The sequence below is a fragment of the Hevea brasiliensis genome, chromosome 15 (genome assembly GCF_030052815.1).
Source record: "Hevea brasiliensis isolate MT/VB/25A 57/8 chromosome 15, ASM3005281v1, whole genome shotgun sequence".
NCBI lineage: Eukaryota > Viridiplantae > Streptophyta > Magnoliopsida > Malpighiales > Euphorbiaceae > Hevea > Hevea brasiliensis.
This window is the reverse complement of record NC_079507.1, coordinates 34,215,882-34,241,697: the sequence shown is the minus strand read 5'-3', so window position 1 is coordinate 34,241,697 and position 25,816 is coordinate 34,215,882. Positions and strand designations below refer to the sequence as shown.

At 32.9% G+C, this 25,816-nt stretch overlaps 1 protein-coding gene across 3 annotated transcripts; it reads right to left on the bottom strand.

Moving 5' to 3' along the window:
- Nucleotides 1-1,474: 1,474 nt before the first annotated feature.
- On the bottom strand, nucleotides 1,475-5,374 carry LOC110653898 (uncharacterized). Of its 3 annotated transcripts, none has more exons than XM_021809713.2 (6): nucleotides 5,306-5,374; nucleotides 3,685-3,959; nucleotides 3,477-3,583; nucleotides 3,235-3,367; nucleotides 2,910-3,104; nucleotides 1,475-2,025 (listed from the first exon to the last, which is right to left on the bottom strand). In XM_021809713.2, the coding sequence occupies exons 2-6, from the start codon at nucleotides 3,955-3,957 to the stop codon at nucleotides 1,744-1,746; spliced, it is 990 nt and encodes a 329-aa protein (XP_021665405.2). In that variant the 5' UTR covers nucleotides 3,958-3,959; nucleotides 5,306-5,374; the 3' UTR covers nucleotides 1,475-1,743. The 3 variants fall into 3 exon arrangements, with proteins under 3 accessions (XP_021665405.2, XP_021665398.2, XP_021665394.2); XM_021809706.2 differs by having other exon boundaries at nucleotides 3,685-3,975; nucleotides 5,133-5,363; XM_021809702.2 differs by lacking the exon at nucleotides 5,306-5,374 and adding an exon at nucleotides 5,133-5,299.
- Nucleotides 5,375-25,816: the final 20,442 nt, after the last annotated feature.

The following is a 25,816-nucleotide window of genomic DNA, read 5'->3' as shown; positions in this document are numbered from 1 at the left end:
TGATAGTCTTTGGCCATTTAAAATAGAGTACCAATTGTTAACTCCTTTTGCTGAGGGATTTTGAATTTTCAAGTACAAACAATGATATTCTATGACTATAACTAAATAATGCTGCTTATTTCTGCATTGATATTTACTGATTTAAACTCTTTTGTGTGTTACAGAAATTACAATTTTTAAAACGAAAATGTTACAAAAAGTTATTTTAATCATCCAAAATAAAAAATGACCAACTACTATTCGAAAAATTATTTTTCTCTGCTAAAACATTTTTAAATAAATTTTTTTTTTCTGTTATGACAACATTATATTATACTTATTGCCAAGTTTTCTAGCCAAATAACTTGCTAATTATCTTTTAACAAATGCTTTAATTTAATAATAAAGATAAAGCTATTGAAGATTGGATGCTAGATTAAATATTTCTATTTTAATAGTTTGAAAATTAAAAATTTCTCAGAGCTTCATATATATTTTAAAAATTAAAAAGATAAATTTTTTTAGTTTGATTAATATTTTATTCATTGAGTGTCTATTTTATTTTATTTTATATAAAGTTAAAAAGCTCAACCTTAGTAATTTCTTTTGATCTCCTCTTCTCCTTTTTCCTTTAGATCTTTTTATTGGATGTTTCTTATTAATAGTTACCCCTCAATCGGTTCTTTCATTTTATTATTATTTTATGTTGTTTTTGTTGTTTTATTTAATAAATTCTTTGATTCAGATTTATCTCTTAATATTTGTACATTAAGGAACCGATTTAAAGATTTTTTTTTTAATACTAGAATCCTACTTTCCGTATTATTAAGTTCTATTCTATTTTATCCATTTAATAAGATTTTTATTTATTTCTTATAATATTTAATGGGCTATTTAACAGTTGTAATGCAATGGATAGATAACGATCCTTTATTAAAAATGTCTATTCCTAGTCTTAAAAAACAAAAATCTCATGTAACTATAGCCTTAATTATAAAAAAAAAAAAAAAAAGAAAAATTTTTAATAAAAATACAATTTAATTTTAATAAATTAAATTACCACAATTTTATCCAATTAATAAATTTAATTAAAATTATTTCAAAAAAATTAATTAAAATTAAATAAATAAAATAATAATATTTTATTTAATTAAAGAATAAAAATTAATTTTAAAATTATTCTCTCTCTCTCTCTTAATATTTTATTTAATTAAAGAGTAAAAATTATATCCCCCTACCCCAACCAACCACCCCACCCCCCTTCCTGTCTCTAAACCTAACATCAGTGGCACTTTCAAATCAAAAGCCTTGTCAAATTCCATGCTCTCAAATCGTTGATGATATTATGTAATTTACTCCTCAATTATTAATTCATTCTCGATTGACAAATTACAGGTGTAAGGATCCAATTTCCAGAGTTGCAGTACATGGTATGAACCATGAACAAATAAAAGGTCCTCTTTTGGCAAATGAACAAAGCACAGCGAAGCAATAATTTTCGTAACTAATTTGCTAAAATTCATATCTGCAATAAAGAAGTAGATGGCCTAACAGTAAACCATCTACAAAGAATATTTCAACTCAACTACGTGTTTAACCACAATTCAGGCATCTCAATGTTTCTTGGCATTTACAGGAAAATGATCAACCCAAAGAAGAACATATTATAAAACTCAAATATGCTCTCTCTCTCTCTCTCTCTCTCTCTCTCTCTCTCTCTCTCTCTATATATATATATATATAGATATATACATATAACTTCTGTTAGGAACCCAAAACAAGACCCTCCCGACCAATATTGGTCACGCGAAGCACAGCTTGTGCACTTAAAGGGGCGAGCTTTGACCGGCAGAAATGCTCCCAAGAACTCAACTCTGAATGCTCAGATACTGTCAGTGTCGGGTCATGTGACTTCTCGTATACAGTTTGCAGCTCCAAGAGGAGAGTTCTAGCTGCTTCCCTGGATTCAGGAAGTTGGTCACTGAGCTGTGATGCAGCTACTAGAATCAATTTGTCAAAACCGTATGATTTAATCCCTTCAACACCCTATTAATATAAACATCATTAAATGATTAAGGGGTTAAATTAGGAACAAGTGCACATAAAGGCAAAAATATAAATGTAACCCAATTTAGGTTTATGTTATTTCCTCAATCAAGTGCAAGTATACAAAAATGTTGCATCATAATAAACCAAATCATCAATATCTCTCCCTCTCTCGCTCCCTGTGTCACATGTATATGAATGCAATTGCACATACACCCCAAAAGGTAGGGAAAGAAGGTAGTGAAAAAGAGTTAAATCACACATGTGACAAGACCAAACAAATCCTTAAATAGAACACTGTTTTTCAAAGTCCCTCACATGATTAAGAGCAATCCCTACATTTCACAGCAGAAAGGATATATGTACATATATAAGAATGAAGACAGGAATGCAGCTTAGCAATTAGCTAGCCTCCAAAGTACCAGGTGTATTCAATAAGGTTAATGGTATTCTTTCGAGGCAGAGAAAGAACAAAAGCAGAGCTCTACAAATAAAATGGTAAAATATAATAGTTGCACATTAATTCAAGAACTTCCAAAACGAAAAACATTTATTTACAAAAAAAAATACAAACAAACAAGACACTACTGTGAAATTATCAAATCATGACAAATAAGGGGTATCTGCATCAGCAGCCAAAGATTGAAATATAATAAGTAAAGAAAAAAAGAAATGCAATGAGAAAAAGCAGTTCCGTGAAAAATGCATTTGCCAGATGCCCAGATATGGATCTCATGTTTTCAAAAACCACTTGTAAATAATGGATTGTTTAAGGTGATAAAATAACTCTGTTATGGAGGAGGAAAAACAGGGAATAGACATATAAATTAACCTCAATAATCAAATTAAAAAGCAGATTATTCTATTAAAATTCATCTTCCTACCAGTCGTGGTATGCTTCGAGACAAGCACATTGATGCCTTAGCTCGAATTCGAGGATTCTTATTCTTAAGATATGGCTGTAACTTTGCTAATAACATTGTAGGGGAAACCCAAGTAGTCATTGCCACTAGAGCTCTCTCAGCTGCCTCACATACAAATCGTTTGTCTTGTGAAGACTTGAGAAGAAGCTGTACAAGCTGCATCCATGAAATTTGACCACAATTTATGAAAAAGTGAGAAACACATATCAGTTCACATGAGTAAAAAATAATGCACAAAAGAACTGACTAAACAAATGAGGGAGAAACTCTTATCGAAATAAAGTACCAGAGGATCCAATGAATCAATTAAGTGATCGTTATATGCATTGAACAAGTCAGCAGAAGTCATAATTGCGGTTTTACAAACTGCACTTCTTGGATTCTTCAATGACTTGACAATGAGTGGTATCACATCCTCCCTGTTTATTGCATATCACCAAAAGAAATGGATTGGTGAAAGAGGGATAAATTTATTTGAACACTTGTTCCCTATTAATCAAATCATCAAGTAAAAATTTCAGGACATACAGCATATCCAGCAATGCTTCCTTGTGAAATATGAATAACCGACGTACATTGTTAAGTGATTCACAAACCAGAATCCAATCTTTGGAGTCTAGTCCAGCCAAGAGTGTCTGTAACACGAAACAACGAATAAATGCATATAACATAAGATGTAGGGCTAGAGATGCTTTAAAATATATAACATCTGAAATGGTAAGTCCAGCATACTAACCCTTACACAGGTATCAATGTCGTCTACATCACTCAAATTCTCAGACTCAATATATTCTACCTCAGAATTACCGATCTCCACTCCAGGATTCACAGTTCCGTCTCCATTTACAGTAGTTGAAACCAATGAGGCAGAGTTTTTTCTTTCCCACTTTTCAACATTTTCATCACTGTTCTCACAGTACAGTTTGGCAAAATTTCCTTGACTAGAGCTTCCATTCTTCCTCTCGGATCCAGGTAGTGTATTAAGGTCTCTAAGAGCATTCCCTGACATCACTGTACGGACAAAAGTCTGAAACAATTCAATTGCAAAACTAGCATTCTTGATATACAACCCCACACACCCCCCCCCCCCCCCTCTTCCTTTACTAGAGCTTCCATTCTTCCTCTCGGATCCAGGTAGTGTATTAAGGTCTCTAAGAGCATTCCCTGACATCACTGTACAGACAAAAGTCTGAAACAATTCAATTGCAAAACTAGCATTCTTGATATACAACCCCACACACACACACCACCCCCAACCAAGGCCAAAAATTAAAAAAAAAAAAAAAAAGAGAGTTTTCTAGCCCTTCTTTTTTTTTTTTCAACCATTATGCCATGAACCATCACCAACAAAGGAATTCAAGTTGCGCATGTAGCAATAATAGTTGAAGAATCGTTTGACCCTTAAATCATCAATTCCCTTGTAAGGTGAATAGGCCAATCACTACGGGGTTTAAAAACTTATTTAGCAGCTATTTAGCCTAGCACTTAGATACAACAATGACAACAATATTTCACAGCCACAAGTACCATTCTTCTCTCTTCTATTCTTCGCAACAAAAAAGACTAGGAGCAGCTAAGGACACATTCATGATGAAACACCATCATCTATATTTTCCTTTAACTTCACTTTAAACATACCAGGATTAATTGCTAAATACTACACAAACACAACAATAAGTCCATAGGTGTAGGTCAACACTGTGCAAAAATTGCACGCCCAATTAAGGTGTGGGGGGTGTGGTAGCGAGTACACTTTCAAATCCCAAGAATGATTAACTACAAATTGAAAAGCCATACTATAATATTTCTCAAACTCTACATATATAAACAAACGATAACGTCGAAATGTACAACCAAAGTGAATTACTAATCAAACTAACAAATTCAGCTCAATTGACATAAGCAAATCACTCCAGCAAGTAAAGAAAAAGAAAAAACAAACAAACAAGGATCTAAATCTCCTCGATTCATTTCAAAAACCCAAAAAAAAAAAACGAAAGAAAAAAGAAACACACAAACAAACACAAATGTTGAAAGAAAAAGCTGATAATAGCAAGATCTTGCTATAAGATTGCTCACAGATCACTTTTCCGAAAGCTAAAATTACACATTTGACATCTGTACATAGAGATAGATACACATACAAATACATATAGAAAGAGAAAGTAGAGAGGGAAAGTGTACCAAAGAAGAGAGTGAGAGGGAGAGAAAACAAGTGATCGGCGAAGCAGAACTCTGTACTCTTCTCCGTGTGAGAGTGAAAATGGGCGGTCTTATAAGAATTTTAGAGCGAGAAAGTAGAGAGGGAAAATTTGGAAGGAAGCGACAGAGAGCCAGAGAGAGACAAGAGATCTCACCAGTCAAACGAGACGACGTCGCTGCGAGACGGATAATTCCCGACCAAGGCCGGCGAGCACGGGATAACTACACGTGATTGACAGCCATCGTTTTTTTGGTATTTAAATTTTTTTTCCTTGATATTGCTTAAAATTATATAATATAATGATAATTTCATATAAAATGACCTGTATAAAATAAAAAATAAGAAAAATTATATAAAAAATATAAATAAATTTCATAATATATTGTGTAATTGTAATTTTATATAAAATAATTTATATAAAATAAAAAAAATAAAAAAATATTAGTAAATCTCATAATATTTAATTTTTTATATATTTAAAGTAATTTTTTTAAAACATAATTACTTATTATGCTTAAATATTACCTTTTAATTGATTTATTATTTTATATTTTAATTTCCATGCAATACCAGGATACCATATAATTACTCTTACCCTCGGACTTCTGGTTAATGTCGAAACTGCCACTCTTGGATTTTTGAAATGACGCTCTGACCCGACAGAAAAGAGAGGATTGAAATGATTTTAGAAAATTTTATTATTTAATTTGTTTATTTTAATGAAATTGGTTAGGGTAAATTATTTTTTAATTTTATATTTTAATAAAAATAAAATTTAACTTTTATATTTTAGAAAAAATATTATTTAGTTCCTAATTTATATATTTTAATTTTATTAAATTATCTAATCCTTTTATTAATTTTTCTATTAGTTAATATCGATTAAATTATTAATTAGCCTTTTTATTTTAATAAAATTAATTAATTAATTCATATATTTAAAAAAATAATAATTAGTCTCTATAATTTGACTTCATTAATTATTTAGCCTCATAATTATTTTTTATACATAAATTATCCTAATCATTTCTCTTTTTTTCTCTCTTATTTTCCCTTATTTCTTTCTCTATACTCACACTTTTCTCCCCCTATCCTCTCTTAATTGTTATCTTTTGATAAACATAGTACAAGCTCTCTACATAAAAAAATTAATTAATTTCTTTAAATTTTTATTAAAAAATTATTTTTCAATAAAGAAAATACAAAAATGATGTCAAAGGAATTAGAAATTAAAAAAATATAAATTCAGATTTAATCTCTATGTAGCAAAATTTCAATTTTCATCGAAGAATATATTTTTCAAAATACTGTATTTTTTAAAATATAAAAATTAACTAATAAGTTTTACTAAAATAGAGGGATAAAATAATCGTATTTTTTAAAATACAAGGATCAAATATTAGTTTTCTTAAAATAGAAGGACTCAATAGTAATTTGACTAGAATGGAATAATGAAAAATTTTACTGAATGACTGAATAATTTAACAGAAATTAAATATAGAAATTAAATAATATATTTTTTAAAATACAAAGACTAAATGGTTAGTTTTATAAAAATGCATAGACTAAATAGTAATTTACATAATTAATTATTCGATCTTTTATTTTCAAAAATATATTAATTCATTTTTATGGTTTTTTTCCATATATACTCTTTAGTTTCTCCTTTGGTTTAAATCAAATTTTTTATTAGTTAATATATTCAAAAGAGGGAGAAATTTCTTAAAGTCTATTTTGTTCTGACTGGAAGGGTAGGGAAGGGAAGAAAAATAATTACCTTATTTTGTTGAAAGGGAAAAAGAATAAAGAAAAATTAAGACTCTATTTATTTTAAGGAAAATATTTTCTTGTAAAATATTTTTTCACATTTTCTAATATTTGTGATACTCAGAAAAATAAGTCGGTGGAAAATATTTTTCTGGTCAAAGGGAAACTAAGTCATGTTTTTAAGAAAAATAATTTCCTCTCTTTCAAAAGAGAAAATTATTTTTTGGACCTGAACAATCTTATTAAAATATAAAAATATTTAGACATATAATACATAACATATATTATTATTTTAACATTATAATTAAATAATAAAAAATATTTTAATAAAAACATTTTTTTAGAAAAAATAGCCCATAGAAAATATTTTTCATATACTTGTTATTTTCAGCGGAACAAATGGAGCCTAATAGTTTAATTATGCTATTTTGTAAAAATGAAAAGAGAAAGGAAAATATTTTTAAGGATTTATATGGAAAATACTTTTTATTTTAAGTCATTTTATTTTCCACCCAAATTGTGCAAAGAAAAGCGAGAAACAGTGTTAATTTATATATATATATATATATATATATATATATATATATATATATATATATATATATATATATATATATGAATCTTTGACATGCTTAATTTTTTTACAAATATTTGTATTATATTAATTATCCATATAATTTCATTAAAATTTTATTCCATAAAAACCTTAAAAATATTACTATATTTAATAATCTTAGATTTATTGTTTTGACAAATATTGTACTTATATAATTGGCATTTAGATAAATATCTATTACACTTATTGTTTGATAATTGATATGTAATATATGAAAAATCTATTATATCTATTAGTTTGTTTGCTTGTGATTACCTATTGTAATTAAAAGTGTTGAAACGGTATTTTCCATAATTAAGATTGTGAAGACTCATTTTTGAAATCGAATTATAGATTAATTGTTAAATGATTATTTGATTACATACATTAAAAGATGTCTTTGATAGCATTTATAACAAAGTGATAAAAAAAACTTTCAAAAAATAAAACTCATCGAGAAAAATTGTAAATTTAAGATTTTATGAATAATTTATTAGTTTATGAAATTATTTTTTTAAAGACTCAATTTTGAAATTGAATTATAGATTAATTGTTAAATAATTATTTGATTACATGCATTAAAAGATATATTCGATAGCATTTATAATAAAGTGATAAAAAAACTTTCAAAAAATAAAACTCATCAAGAAAAATTGTAAATTTAAGATTTTATGGATAATTTATTAGTTTATGAAATTATTTTTTTATTACATATCAAAAATATACTTGTATTATTATTTTTTTTCTCTCATTAGATAGTTTATTATTGTACACAGTATTTTCTTTTTCTCTAAAATGACACACCTTAACCCTCCGTAAGGCATAACATAATTCTGTAGTATACCTAACGAATTACTGAACTTCACCTGTCGATAACTCATTAAATATACTACAAGGGATTTTAAAACCAAATTCAATTCATTTTAAAATGTAAAGTGAAGTTGAATCATTATTAAAAGTCTTTAATTGGAGTTTAGGTCATAGGTTAAAATTTTGATTAATTCGACATTTAGAAAATTTTATAAAAATTTCAGTAGAGTGCCGGCTGTAATTTGAGAAAACAGTTTTTCAAAACCTGTTAAAAATACTCCCAATATGTATTTCAACTACAATTCTAATAATTCTCAACACAATTCACCTCAATCAACACAATGTAACACATTTTCAATAACCTCATTATCATTTAATTTAACTCAATTTACATATAAAAGTCTCAATTTACAAAAAGGAAAAACCAACAATATTATTAATACAAATTTTAAGGTATAACAGCTCATTAAGTTCTACAATACATATGAACAACTAATTTACATCAAAATAAGTTTACAAAGATATAAAATTTTATACCCGTACAAAATCCAAAGCCAAATTCCTTCACTGCAGCTAAAAGCAGCTCACTCAGCAACTTTATCTTTCCCTCTATCTGCGACAGCAAGAAAAGCCATCGTTGAGTATTAAACTCAGTAGTGCATAACAATAAATTTTTAAGTTGCTAAAAAAAATAAAGTCATTCATCAATAAACAAAATTTTAAAACTTTTCTCAATCACAGTTCACAAGGTTGATGCCAACATTTTGAATAACATTTTATAGAAATAAATTGTAAACCATAGTGTTGCCAATAAATAACATAACTTAGGTTATGACACAAAAATTTTAATCAATACTGTGTTGTACACCATGACAAAGCAATCTCAACCCCACTAATTGAAATCAATGAGGGAGGTGGCTAGCTAGCCATATAAGTACTCATCCAATCTCAACCTCAAACTGGTATGCCAAAGAGGGAGGAATATAGTCAATCTCAACCCCATAAATAGAGAAAGAACACAATGATATTGCCATGCCAAGTGTGAATCCGAAATCCAATTCAAAATTATATCGTTCTAACATTTCATACAAGCACTAAGCATTTTTCATTTCAAATTTTCAGTTACAAGGTAGGCAACACACTATTTTTCAATAAATTCTTAAGCCATAATAATCAAAATTAAATTCACATATTTATTCAACAAATTTCTAAGTGAGAAACAAAAGGGTGAAAATTTGTTGTGCACAAACCTCTTATGCTCGCCTTAACTTAATCCGTTCTACCTCCCTCCTTGGGAGGCTCTTTTCCTACTGAAACACAAAATTAAAGTGTTTCAACACCTATCCAAATTATTTATAATAATAAGTCTAACAATTGAGTTTTGCACTTTAAATTTACTTATAAAGTCCCATAAATTGAGTTCTTTATATTTTTTGCTATAGTGGTTACTATTCATTTGACTAGTTATGGAGAATGTTGACTTTTCCACAAATAATAGGTATGCTAGTTTTAATTACACCAACATACTATATTTTGGGTCACAATTTTGCTGGCATTTGTTGCCAATTGAAATTCAAGGCCTATTAAGAGAAATTTCAAAATTTCAGTTTTGGTCTCTTATATTTACTGTTCCATTGGACCAGTCTACAGTAAAAATTTGGCTACACTTTCTTCATCAAAGTTGTTCCTTAATGTGTCTAATTTAATTCTCTTTTGAATTGCTTCATTTGGAGTTCTTTAGCTCAAGTTATGGCATTTTTACCATAACTGGCCAGATTGGTCAAATTCCAGAATTCTGGGCAATTTAGGATTCTGACAGTTTTGATAACCTAATTTTGGTTAGCAATTTGAACGTTTTATTGTCAGAATTTGGGTTTATATTCTTCATGAAAGTTGTTTTACTATGTCTAAGCTTTCCAATAGTTTAAAAATCATGTCATTTGGACCTCTCTACGCAATGTTATGACCATTTGAACAAATACTGTTAATATGGTCAATTCTGCCTGGCAACAGGGTACTAAATCTGGATTCAAGCAGATTTAAAGTCTAATTATGGTCAGTTTTAGGGCAAGGTTTCTGCATGAAAATTGTTGCATAATGACCCTAGTTTCATCTCTAATTGGCCTCACACCAATTGGAGTAACAGAATTCAACTTATAGCCTTTTAAGTGAATAAGGGTCAACCTGTCCATATTTCATTCTTACCACATTCATTCCCATTTCAATTCCATGCATTTAATTGCACTTAAGCATCAAAAATACCAATTGGTCATCAATTCTCAAAAATCTTCAAATTCTACTAAACTCTAATTACCAAGAACCCTAATTTCCCAATTGTTATAATTCATTAAATTCAAGCATACTAATCACTTATCCTTAGTCATTTAAGTATGAATACAAGTTTAATTGGATAAAAAACACATCATTTCTCCCTAATTCCCATGGCTGCCGAAATTTCCTCTCTTCCAAACATGCATGATTTTTTAATCTTTCCAAGGTAATTCTACTTTTTCAACTTTAATTCAAAAAATTATACAAAAGGAGAAGCTTGGAATCACTTACCTCTATCAAGCTCTTTTCTAAATCTTCAATTCTCCAATTTTCTTTTTTCTTTTTTGCTCCTAAATAGTTTATCAAGGTCTAAAGAAGAATTTTGGTATTGGGATTTAGGGAATTTATGGAATAGAATTAAGAAAATTCAAGCTTTTCAAATCTCAATAATGGTGGAATGACAGAGGAGAGAGAGAGGGAACAGCTAGGAAGAAGATGAAAATGATTTTTTCCTTTTTTCTTATTTGTTCTTTTATGTCAACATTTATCCATAATTTCAAAAATTTAAATTATAAATTTTGTTGTGTCATACTTGCTTAAGCATGATGTCATAAATTCCTTTATTTAAATTTCATTTCTTTTGCTTCCATATAGCTCTTATGTTTTTAATTATTTTTTAAAATTTTAATTTTCTATATTTTAATAGACATTTAGGCCAAGAGTAACCTCTAAGGGTGAATTGACCATTTTGCCTCTTTATCAGTCTGATCAAATTCTCTAATAACACTGAGTTACTTCCAGAACTCTGATTCAATTATTTGAGCTGGTTCTCTATTCTTTTTTGTGGTTTTCACAATACCATTAACTTCACAATTATTTCCAGGCCTGGGGTGTCATAGGGTCCCATATGAAATTAGGGTAGCGACTGAGCTCACAGTTACTTCCCAGTTCAGTCACCCATTGCTGTGACCTCAGCTTATTTAACCCATTATGCTTTGTTTTCTTCATTTCCATTTTACCTTCATGTAATTGCTATTAATTTTTGTTCATAGCTTTTCTAGATGACTTAAATATGGTTTTAAACCCCTTGACTGTGTGGACTGACACTAGTCACCAGAACAGTGGGATGTATGGAACTAATGAATATAGGGGTGTTACAATTCCCCCCCCCCCCCCCCTTAAAATAAATTTCGCCTTGAAATTTTACCTGGTGTTAATCTCTGAACAGCTATGGGTGCTGCCTCCTCATGTCCTCCTCACATTTTCAAGTAGCCTCTTGACCTGAATGATGGTTTCACAGCACCTTAACTAGTGGTATCTACTTGTTCCTTAGCTGTTTTACCTCATATGCCAGAACTTCTATGGGTTCTTCCTCATAAGTGAGGTCTGGATTCACTTCAATCTCTTCTACGGGTAGAACATGAGAGGGGTCCGATCTATACCTCCTTTACATAGATACATGGAAGTCATTATGTATCTTTTCCAATTCTGGAGGCAATGCCAATTAGTATGCCAGAGGACCTACTCTTTCTAGCACCCCATACGGCCCAATGAAACGAGGACTTAATTTCCCCTTTCTGTCAAATCTCATAATTCTCTTCCAAGGGGAAACCTTGAGGAATACCTTTTCACCCACTGTATATTCAATATCTCGCCTCTTCAGATCAATATAGGACTTCTGACGATCTGATGCAGCCTTGAGTCTACCTATGATAAGTTTAATCTTCTCTTTTATCTGCTGAATAATTTCTAGGCCAATCAGTTTCCTTTCACCCACTTCATCTCAACACAGAGGAGTTCTGCACTTCTTGCCATACAGAGCTTCATATGGAGGCATCTCTATGCTTGATTGATAGCTGTTATTATAGACAAACTCAATCAAAGGCAAGTGTATCCCAACTACCTTCAAATTCAATCATACAAGCTCATAGCATATCCTTCAAGATCTAAATTACCCTCTCAGACTGGCCATCTGTTTGTGGATGAAATGCCATACTGAAGTTCAATCTAGTTCCTAGGGCTCTTTACAAACTACCCTAGAATATAGAAGTGAACCTTGGATCTCTGTCTGATACAATCAATACTAGCACTCCATGAAGTCTCACTATCTCATCAAGGTAGAATTTAGCCAATCTGTCCAGGTTATAGTCTATCCTCACTGGCAGAAAATGTGCAGACTTGGTTAATCTGTCCACAATAACCCATATTGCATCATAATTTTTCTGTGTTCTTGGAAGTCCCATCACCAAATCCATTGTGATTCTTTCCCATTTCCACTCAAGAATTGGCAATGGATGTAGTAAACCAGCTGGCACTTGATGCTCTGCCTTTACTTGCTGACAAGTCAGGCATTTAGCTACATACTCTGTTATGTCTTTCTTCATCCTAGTCCACCGATAATGCTCTTTTACGATTCTATACATCTTGGTTCCACCAGGGTGCATAGCAAAAGGAGAGCATGTGCTTCCTTCATAATAATTTGCCTCAATTCCACATCATTTAGAATGCACACTCTGCCCTGGTATAGCAGCAACCCATCATCATTCATTGTAAATCCAGGTTTCTTGCCATCCCGAGTCTCTTCCATCAATTTCTGATATTTTTTATCATTCTGGACTGCCATTTGGATCTATTCTATCAACATTGGTTTCACTTGCCAAGTAACTATCATCTGCCCCTTATCATCAACCTCTAAACTAGAATGCAGTGCTTTTAATTCATGCACCATGGATAAAGGAGAAACTTTTAAACTAGCCATGGTTTTGCGGCTCAAAGCATCAACGACTACATTTGCCTTCCCTGACTAATAGTCTATCAGACAATCATAGTCCTTAATCAATTCTAACCACCTCCTCTGCCTCAAATTCAACTATTTCTGGATGCCCAAATACTTCAAGCTCTTGTGATCTGTGTAGATATAACACTTATCCCTATACAAATAGTACCTCCAGATCTTCAGAGCAAATACTATGGTAGCAAGCTCTAAATCATGTATAGGATAGTTTCTCTCATGTGGTTTCAGCTTACGTCATGCATAAGCAAGGACATTTCGGTCTTGCATCAATACACAACCTAGCCCATTGTGAGAAGCATCGCTATAAACAGTATATTCTTTACCCGATGTAGGTAAAGTTAGGACTGGAGCTTCAGTCAAACATCTTTTCAACACATCAAACCTATGCTAGCATTTATCCATCTACTGAAATTTTACATCTTTCTGAAGTAGCTTGGTCAGTGGAGACGCTAATATAGAAAACCCCTTAACAAAATAATGATAGTATCTAGCTAAACTCAGAAAACTACAAACTTCTATAACATTCCTAGGTGGCTTCTAATTAAGGATAGCTTTAACCTTGCTGGGATCTACCTTAATGCCCTCAACTAACACAATGTGCCCCAAGAAAGAAATTTCTTTCAGCCAAAATTCACACTTCGATAATTTGGCATACAGTTGTTTCTCCCTTAAGATCTGTAGCACAATCCCCAGGTGCTTATCATGCTCCTCTACATTCCTCGAATATACTAATATGTCATCAATAAATACAACCACAAATTGATCTAAATATGGCCTGAAGATCGTGTTCATCAGGTCCATAAAAGCAGCTGGAGTATTGGTTAACCCAAATGGCAAAACCAGAAACTCATAGCAGCCATATCGAGTTCTAAAAGTAGGTTTCGAGATACTCTGCTCTTGTACCATCAACTGATAATAGCCCGATCTCAAATCAATTTTAGAGAATATAGTTGCACCCTTCAACTGATCAAATAAATCATCTATGCGGGGCAACGAATATCTATTCTTTATTGTCACCTTATTCTGCTGTCTGTAGTCGATGCATAGACGGAGAGTACCATCTTTCTTCTTGATAAATAGTACTGGAGCTCCCCAAGGCGATACACTAGGGCAAATAAAGCCCTTGTCAAGCAATTTTTGCAACTGCACCTTCAATTCCTTCAATTCAGCGGGTGCCATTCTATACGGAGTAATGGAGATTGGGTCCACACTAGGCATAACCTCTATTTCGAACTGCACCTCTCTTTTCGGAGGTAACCCTAGCAATTCTTCAGGGAACACATCCGAAAAATCACATACTATAAGGATACTCTTTAATTCTGGGCTCCCTACTTGAGTGTCTCTCACATGAGCTAAGTAAGCTTCACACCCCTTTCTGATCATTTTTCTAGCTAGTCATCCAAAATGAGATTTGATGGCAATTATTGCCGCTCCCCATTAATTACTACATCACCATACTGAGGGAGACCAAAAGTGACTGTCTTTAGTCTACAATTAATCACAGTATGATGCCTGGCTAACCAATCCATGCCCAAGATAATGTCATAATCTCTGAAAGGCATTTCTATCAAATCAAACAGAAAAATATGTCCTTGGATTACCAAAGAACAATCCTTATACATTCTATTTACCCTAACCTCTTGTCCTAAAGGACTAGTCACTAACACTTCAAATTCCATTTTCATACAAGGAACAGCAGTAAAGCAAGCAATGCTGGCACTAACATAAGAGTTTGTAGACCCCGGCTCAAACAATACATACACATCTTGGTTAAAGATTGAGAAAGTACTAGCAATTATGTCGGAAGTCTCGGCCTCTTCTCTCTGTTTCATAGTATACACTCAAGCTGAAGCACCATCTTGTTCTGGCTGGTTCACTGTACTCTGGTTACTAGGTGTACTACCCTTACCTCTACCTCTGCCTCTGCTAACTGATGGTGAACCTCTACGGGTAGAAGCTTAGGCTGATCCCTCTAACGTAGCAGGTAGTCCAGAATAACGGGCACTCGTACAATCCTTAGCAAAATGACCAGTGCCACCATAGTTATAACATGCCCCTGTGGCTTTATAGCATACCCCACTGTGTGTCTTACCACAAGTTTCACAAAGTCGAACCGACAGTGCACCTCTGGGTGTCTGCTGGGTTTGCTAATCTGGTCGAGGTGGTTTCTATCCAGAAAATCTACCCCTACCAGACTTGCGTGAATTGGATCCTCTAAATTTTTTTTTCTCTTTCCTAACCCACTATTAGGAGCTTGACTAGTAGTCTTTCCACTTTTCTCTTTCTCTTCGGTACCCTTTTTAACTATTCCTTCCATTTCAATTCTTTTCAGCTCCAGGGCTTGTGAAATCAATTTTGAAAAATTTTGATGTCTAAACCCCACTACTTGCATTCTCCAGCTAGGCCTTAATCTGGCCTCAAAGCTTTCACATCTGTCTCTAGTAGTGGCAAGCAAGCTTCTCGCATAGTGACTTAACCTGGAGAAGTCCCTTTCATATTCTGCCATTATTCTGTCCCCTTACTTCAAGCTCAGAAATTCTTGCAATTTCATGTCAACATATGTGTTGGGGACCCATTTCTGCCGAAACTCCCTCAGAAAATCCAACCATGTGAGGACTGGGGGCTCCACTAGACTATGGGGGATGGTCTTCCACCGCTCATATGCATCCCCTTGCAGCAAAGAAACAGTGTACTCAAACTTTAGTTCTTCTGTGCAATGTAGCTTCTTAAACACCCTTTCCATTCTCTCTAACCACTGCTCAGCCTCTAACGGATCCATAGTTTCCTTAAATTCCATAGCCCCATTCTTTATCAGCTTATCATACTGTCTGGCTGGAGGCTGGGGTTGCACTGCTGGCATTTGAGTTGGGGTTTGGGTGGGCAGCAGGTATTTGAGTTAGGGTTTCGGTGGGCATACTTCCAGCCATTTATTGAAATAATGCAGCCATTTATTGAGCAAACTAAGCCAGAAACCGCAGCATGGGTGGAGCTGGTGTAGTTGACCCACTAGCATTCTGTAAAGCTGGGGCTTCGTCTTGTGCCGTAGCCTCAACTAATGCTCAACAGAGCGGTCTCCTTCCTCCATTTCACTTTATAGAGATCCTCTGCTCCCTGTCAACCAGCACAATCCCCATTAAATTATGTTCATGATGTAAATACATCACATGTATCAATTTGAAGGAACGGAAGCGTAAAAAACACAAGATTATACCATTGAATTCAAAAATTTCACCTAGGGTCATATGCACCATGCAAGATTTTTTAAAAAAAAATTGATTTCAATGATAAACAACATATTAAAACTCTTTTAATATGTTTTTGGATCTGTATTTGCCATTTAAGATTTTAAAATTAATCAGATTAATTTTAGAACCCTAGATTAAATCAAGAACGATTACACTAACCTCTTGATGTGCTGCAGCGTGTCTGCGCCTTTGAGATTCGTCTTCAGGACACCAGATGTTGTCCCTCTAGCTTGTCCACACCAAGAACACCTATGGCAGCCCTTGAACAGCTTCTAAAGCCTTTTCTATTAATTAGAAATTCAAGTTCTGCCTTTTAAGAGATTAGAGATGTAAACAGGACACCGTAAACAATTTACGGTGTTCTTAATTCAAGAGATTGATGGCTAATCTCTTTGAATTGATGAGAGATGAAGAGAAATAGCTGGAGAGGCTCAAAGTGGCGTGACAATTGAGAGGAGAGGCTGCTGGTTATGTTTTCTTTTCATAACCACACTTAAATAGCTAGGTTAACACATTAAACACTAGCCACATGTCACCTTTTGATTAGCTCTAGGTTTAAGTGACCCAATCACATTGTGCCAAGTGTCAAACCTATATTTAATCTTGATTTTAATCATCTTACATGATTAAAAATATTTGGCAAGTTTATGTGTTATGCCATGTGTCACCATCTCATGGTGCCACGTGTCAATCGTGAAATGACCAAAATGCCCTCGTGTCTTAATTTTGAGTTCTTAACCCAAAATAATTATTTTCTTCTTCTAATTAATTTATATCAAATATAAATTAATTAATTAATCTCTATTAATTAATTTCTCATCAATTAAATTCATATTTAAACACTTTAAATATAAATTTAATTTATACTACATCCAATAATCTAGATTTGGTTTCAAGTCATGCTAGGGACTTTGCAATTTAATTGCAAACCAAATCTATTTAATTAATCAATTAAACTCTTTAATTAATTAATTAAATCATATTTAAATAGGTGATAACTTGTGTATGTGTGTGACTTACTAGGCTCATCACTAATTGGCAATGAGACATGATATCAACTCTTAATATCATCAGAACTCTTTCTTACCATAAATGATTTCTCTAAATCATTTTATGAACCTCATAGACCATGGTTAACACCTAGCATAGCATGCCATGGCCACCCAATTAGTAATAAGATTTACCTTAAATGAACCTATAATCATATGTTACCATGCACTAGAATCTCTCTGTTACAAAATCCCAACTCAAGCCGAGTCATGGTTTATGTCAAACTCCATTTTCTATGAATATTATTTTCTCTTTTAATTCCAGTTATTTATTAAAATATTTTTATCATCATAAAATATTTTCTTAATAAATCTATCTGTCCTGGCCAGGAACTTGAAACATCAAGAACAATTAAATGAACATAGGATTTTAACTCTATTTACTTAGAGGAACAGATTCCATCTTGATCAATACCTACCTCCATATATAACTAGTAGGAGCCAACAGATGCCCATATACCCATACACAAGACAAGTATGAAAGCGAGATCAAACTCAAACTACCTATATACAAGATAACTGTGCTATCTCGTGTCTAAAGATTATATGCATCGATATGATTTATGACAAAACATTGACAAGAGTAAACTCCATGTGCTTGTCATAAGTGTCACCGGTTCTACCTACTTATCATTTATAAGTGCCTATCATGTTTGTTATATGGCATGAGACTCACCATTCCATCTTATTTATATCTCATATAAATAACTTGGGAACAAACATGAATACAATCTTTCTGGATAAGTCATGTCCTTATTATGAAGTATCCTCGATTGTGAACCTATTTATGATACTTTGTGCTAGAAATATTGTCACTCATATTCTTAACAACTTAAGAATAATATTTCTAACAAAATATCAATGGACCTTTTCTATTACACATAAATATATTATGTAAACGGAAAAGTGGAAATGCCTTTTATTAATAAAATATATACAAGATACATACTAAATGATATGCTCTAGGGCATACTACTAACAATCTCCCACTAGCACTAGAGCCATTCATTACAATACCTTAGACCCATCTTCTCAAGATGTCAGTCTAACTGAGCTTGTGACAAAGGCTTAGTGAATGGATCAGCTGAATTTTTTCAGCTGATGTTATTTTTCTGCATGGCTATATCGCCTTTGCCCAACTATATGCCTGATAATGTGGTAGTGCCTTTCTATGTGTTTGGATTTTGGGTGAGACCTTAGTTCCTTAGCCTGTATGACTACTCCATTGTTGTCACAGTGTAATGGAACTGCTGACTCAATGGAAGGAACTACTGTAAGTTCTGTCACGAACTTTTTATCCAAAGCGACTTCCTGCGGCATTTGATGCAGAATATACTCACTCTGTAGTGGAATCTACAATGCGTGCTGTTTGGAACTCTTCCAACTGACTGCACCTCCATTACAAATGAACACATATCCAGAGGTAGACTTTCTATCATCGATATCTGATTGGAAGTCAGAATCAGTATAACCATCTAATTGCAAGTCTCCACCTCCATAAATCAAGAATAAATCCTTAGTTCTTCTCAAGTACTTAAGGATATTCTTGTGACTATCGATGTTCCAAACCTGGATTGGATTGATACATGCTAGTCAAACTAACAGCATATGCGATATCCGGCCTAGTACACAACATTGCATACATTAAACTTCCAATAGCCGAAGCATATGGAATCCTGGCCATCTTATCTCTTTCTTCAGGTGTCTTTGGAGACATCTCTTTAGAAAGATGGATACCATGTCTCACTGGTAACAATCCTCTCTTGGAATCAAGCATGTTAAACCTCTTTAACACCTTTTCCAAGTATAGACTTTGGGATAAACCAATTATTCTTTTCGCTCTATCTCTATAGATGCGAATCCCAAGAATATAGGTTGCCTCCCCTAAGTCTTTCATGGAGAATGTATTTGATAACCATACCTTTATAGTCTTCAACATACCTGTGTCATTACCTATCAACAGTATGTCATCCACATATAAGACAAGGAAAGTGATAGCACTGTCACTAACCTTCTTATATACACATGGCTCATCCTCATTTTTTGATAAAACCAAAGGATTTAATGGCTTCATCAAAACGGATGTTCCAACTCCTCGAAGCTTGTTTCAACCCATAAATGGATCGCTTTAGCTTGCATACCTTGGAACCATCTTGGGATTCAAATCCCTTAGGTTGTTCCATGAAAATGTTTTCTTCAATGTATCCATTGAGAAAAGCTGTTTTGACATCCATCTACCAAATCTCATAATCATAGTATGCAGCTATTGCTAATAAAATCCTAATTGATTTAAGCATGGCAACAGGCGAGAAAGTCTCCTCATAATCGATTCCTTACCTTTGGCGAAACCCTTTCGCTACTAGCCTTGCCTTATAGGTCTCTACCTTTCCATCAGAACCAATTTTCTTCTTGAAAACCTATTTGTTTCCTATAGGTACAATACCTTCAGGTGGGTCAACAAGATCCCAAACTTGATTCTTATACATGGAATCAATCTCGGATTTCATAGCATCAATCCATTTTGAAGAGTCTATACCTGATATAGCTTCTTCATAGGTAAGTGGATCATCCCCATGATCTACTTCTTTATGAGTAGACAACTCTTGTTCTTCTTCATGAAGAAAACCATATCTCACTGGTGGGTGAGATACCCTGGTTGTTCTACGAGGAACAGTTGTAGATGTTTCATCAATGGGTATAGGTTGACTAGATGGATCTATATCCATCTGATCTGTTGGTTGGTCAGAATTCTCCAATTCTAACTCTATTTGCCTTCCTTTGCCTCCTTCTTGAACAAATCGTTGTTCAAGAAATGTGGCATCTCTACTTATAACAACTTTTTATGAAGTAGGCAAATAAAAATAATATCCAAAACTATCTTTTGGATATCCAACAAATCGACCTTTTCTCGATCCGTCTCCAATTTATCGGTGTTCACTTTTGATATAAGCTGGACAACCCCAAATCTTAACATGCTTAAGACTTGGTTTTCTTCCATGCCATATCTCATAAGGTGTGGAAGAAACTGATTTTGATGGAATCCTATTCAGAATATACAAAGCTGATTCTAATGCAAATCCCCAAAAGGAGATTGGCATATCAGTATAGCTCATCATACTACGTACCATATCCAATAGGGTACGATTTCTCCTTCGGATACACCATTTAGCCGTATGGCGTTCTGGAGGAGTCACCGAGAAACAATGCCATGCTCTCTCAAGTATTCATCAAATTCGATTTAAATATTCACCTCCACGATCTGATCGAAGAGCTTTAATATTCTTTCCTGTTTGATTTTCTACTTCAGATTTAAATTCTTTGAACTTTTCAAAGGATTCATGTTTGTATTTCATCAAATACAAATACCCAAATTTTGATTTATCATCAGTAAAGGTAATAAAATAATGAAAGCCCTCTCTAGCAATTTCTTTAAATGGACCACATACATCACTATGTATTAGCTCCAAAATATTTTCAGCTCTTAGCCCTTGTCCAACAAAGGGTGATCTAGTCATTTTGCCTTGAAGGCAAGATTCACAAGTTGGAGTAGGCTCAGAGCCCAATGAGGATAGAATCCCCATTTTCTCCAATTTTGCAATCCTATCTTCTGCAACATGACATAACCTTAAGTGCCAAATATATTTTGAACTTGAGTTGGTTTTCATCATGGCATTGTATTCATTTAGATTGCTATACTCTGGCTAGTGGAAACACTTTCTTACTGGCAATGGAAACACTTTCCTATTGGCAGCGGAAACACTTTCATTTGCCTTCATCAGCTTTAGTCTTCCTTTTCTGTTTAGCTATTTTCTTAGAAGGACCAGGAATCTGAGGTTTCTTTTTCTTATTGCCCTTCTTCTTGTTGGACTTTCCAGCAGAAGAAGATGCAACCAAAGCTACATTTTTTCCTTTATTGCCTGGCATATTCTTTTGGGCAATAACTAGCATGTTGAGTAAACCAGCTAAGGTGCATTCCTGTTTAGTCATATGGAAATTTGTCACAAAATTCCCAAAAGACTCAAGAAGGGACTGAAGGATCAAATCCGTCTGTAGTTGGAAATCCATGTTGAAGTCAAGATGTTCCAACTGCTCAATCAGCCGAATCATCTTGTGGACATGATCCCCAACATTCATCCCTCGGACATCCTCATACGGAATAGTCTAGATATCTCATACCTAGCATTTCTGCTGTGCTCACCATACAACTCTTGTAGGTGAAGGAGGATCTCACTTGCACTCTGCATGTTCTCATGTTGCTTCTGTAACTCATTACTCATGGAAGCAAGCATGTAACACTTAGCTCTCATATCATGCTCCTTCCACTTGTCCAAAGTATCATATTCCTCTTGTGTGGCCTCTGGAGGTAAGGGACCAGGAACATTTGAATCTAGAACATATCCTATATGTTCAAGGTTCAGGACAAGTTTCAAATTTCTTAGCCAATCGCATGATTAGGTCTGTCAACTGTTGTGATCAAGTATGCTTGCAAGGATATTGGATGGTGGTGGTTGTTTTGTGCTCATTTTTATCGAGAAAATTAATTGCGAAATAACCGATTAATTAGTAAATGTATCATGTAATTAACCAAATATGATTATGGTCTTTTAATCAAATTGGTCCTCCCACTAACTTAGCGAATCCTACACTTCGAGTAGAAAACGGAAATCCTAGTTGGATGGATTTCTAGTGGGTGATTGAATTCTTATAATTCTATTGATCATCCTCAGGTACATCCATTATTGGAATTACAATAAACTATAAGTGAGCAACTCCTTGCCCATCACATCTCATGTGAGGTTCAATCCTTTACCTAGCCCCTAATGCTCAAAATCTCAGGTACATCCATTATTGACTTATCTTGCATTAGTTAAGTTGATCCCATTGAGCCAGTAATTATGCAAATAATTTTAATGTCCTCAGGTACATCCAATATTGGCCACCAAACCATTTACATATTTACAACATCTCATGCTTAACAATTATTCTTAAGAAAATCTCTTAAATTAATTGCATCTCATGCAACTATTTAAAATTTCTTAAAATAATTGCCCCAATGGAGGGCTTATGTTATAATTACTTTAATTATAGCATTTCCAACTTAATCATTTGTTTGGAAGATTTTATGGTCATTCTAATTACTATTAAGGTCTCACTTTGCACATTATCCATTTAGCATGCATATATCATATAATTGCATACATTCCCATACATCTCATGCATTCATGGATAAGCAGTAAATATGGTATGATCATGGACTTTCTAAGGGATTCAATTCTGAGCCACCAAGAATTGAATCAGGGCATTCCTAGGTGCATTTCATTCATTCATTTTATAAGAGTTGCTGAAGGAGTACATAATCAACACTTGATATTGAATTCCTCCCACTGGTCCCACTAATGCTCTTGACCTCCTTGAACTTCTTGCAATCCAATACTACATAGTAATCCTTGGCATACCAAGGCGAATTTACAAGAACTTAAATAAATGAAATTACAACCCAAAAATATTACAAACTTAATAATACATGCCCAAAATAAATTAAAATAAATTAATTTACAATCCCAAAGAAACATAAAAGAAATAAATCCAATCACATTGGTCTTTTATAGTCCATGATCATCCATCATGCATATCACTATTTAACAATTAAATAAAACATACATACTTATATTAAATTAAATATCTCATATTCAACTTAAAAATCCAGATTTGAATATGATTCAAATAAATTTAAAAATTCAGATTTGAATCTCATTCAAACAAATTTAAAAATTCAGATTTGAATCACATTCAAACAACTTCAAAAATTCATATTTGAATCACATTCAAATATTTTTTAAAAAATCAGATCTGAATTTTATTGAATCAATTTTAAAAAATCAGATTTAAATATGATTCAAACAACTTTAAAAATTCAGATTTAAATCACATTCAAACAACTTTTAAAATTCAGATTTGAATCACATTCAAACATTTTTTTAAAATTCTGATTTGAATCATAATTTAATTGTGTGATTAAAACAACTAATTAAACACTTTAATTAGTCAAAGAATAGGCCTTAGATCATACAACAATTGCAGAATTAAAAGCCAAACCTTGAATCACCCAAGGAACCATTGTTGCCGCCACCAATGGTGGCTTCACCATGTGTGCCGCCACACCTCTTAATCCAACCAGCAATGGATCAATCATCTCATGATCAAATCACACAATTAAATCATATATTCAACAATCTAAATGGCAAATATAGTGGCTCTGATACCAATTGAAAGGAACGGAAGCGTAAAAACACAAGATTATACCATTGAATTCAAAAATTTCACCTAGGGTCATATGCACCATGCAAGATTTTTTTAAAAAAAATTGATTTCAATGATAAACAACATATTAAAACTCTTTTAATATGTTTTTGGATCTGTATTTGCCATTTAAGATTTTAAAATTAATCAGATTAATTTTAGAACCCTAGATTAAATCAAGAACGATTACACTAACCTCTTGATGTTCTGCAGCGTGTCTGCGCCTTTGAGATTCGTCTTCAGGACACCAGATGTTGTCCCTCTAGCTTGTCCACACCAAGAACACCTATGGCAGCCCTTGAACAGCTTCTAAAGCCTTTTCTATTAATTAGAAATTCAAGTTCTGCCTTTTAAGAGATTAGAGATGTAAACAGGACACGTAAACAATTTACGGTGTTCTTAATTCAAGAGATTGATGGCTAATCTCTTTGAATTGATGAGAGATGAAGAGAAATAGCTGGAGAGGCTCAAAGTGGCGTGACAATTGAGAGGAGAGGCTGCTGGTTATGTTTTCTTTTCATAACCACACTTAAATAGCTAGGTTAACACATTAAACCCTAGCCACATGTCACCTTTTGATTAGCTCTAGGTTTAAGTGACCCAATCACATTGTGCCAAGTGTCAAACCTATATTTAATCTTGATTTTAATCATCTTACATGATTAAAAAACATTTGGCAAGTTTATGTGTTATGCCATGTGTCACCATCTCATGGTGCTACGTGTCACACTGTGAAATGACCAAAATGCCCCTGTGTCTTAATTTTGAGTTCTTAACCCAAAATAATTATTTTCTTCTTCTAATTAATTTATATAAAATATAAATTAATTAATTAATCTCTATTAATTAATTTCTCATCAATTAAATTCATATTTAAACACTTTAAATATAAATTTAATTTATACTACATCCAATAATCTAGATTTGGTTTCAAGTCATGCTAGGGACTTTGCAATTTAATTGCAAACCAAATCTATTTAATTAATCAATTAAACTCTTTAATTAATTAATTAAATCATATTTAAATAGGTGATAACTTGTGTATGTGTGTGACTTACTAGGCTCATCACTAATTGGCAATGAGACATGATATCAACTCTTAATATCATCAGAACTCTTTCTTACCATAAATGATTTCTCTAAATCATTTTATGAACCTCATAGACCATGGTTAACACCTAGCATAGCATGCCATGGCCACCCAATTAGTAATAAGATTTACCTTAAATGAACCTATAATCATATGTTACCATGCACTAGAATCTCTCTGTTACAAAATCCCAACTCAAGTGAGTCATGGTTTATGTCAAACTCCATTTGCTATGAATATTATGTTCTCTTTTAATTCCAGTTCTTGATTAAAAGATTTTTCTCATCAGAAACTCTTTTCTGAATAAATCTATCTGTCCTGGCCAGGAACTTGAAACATCAAGAACAATTAAATGAACATAGGATTTTAACTCTATTTACTTAGAGGAACAGATTCCATCTTGATCAATACCTACCTCCATATATAACTAGTAGGAGCCAACAGATGCCCATATACCCATACACAGTACAAGTATGAAAGCAGTATCAAACTCAAACTACCTATATACAAGATAACTGTGCTATCTCAGGTCTAAAGATTATATGCACTGATATGATTTATGACAAAACATTGACAAGAGTAAACTCCATGTGCTTGTCATAAGTGTCACTGGTTCGGCCTACTTATCATTTATAAGTGCCTATCATGTTTGTTATATGGCATGAGACTCACCATTCCATCTTATTTATATTTCATATAAATAACTTGGGAACAAACATGAATATAATCTTTCTGGATAAGTCA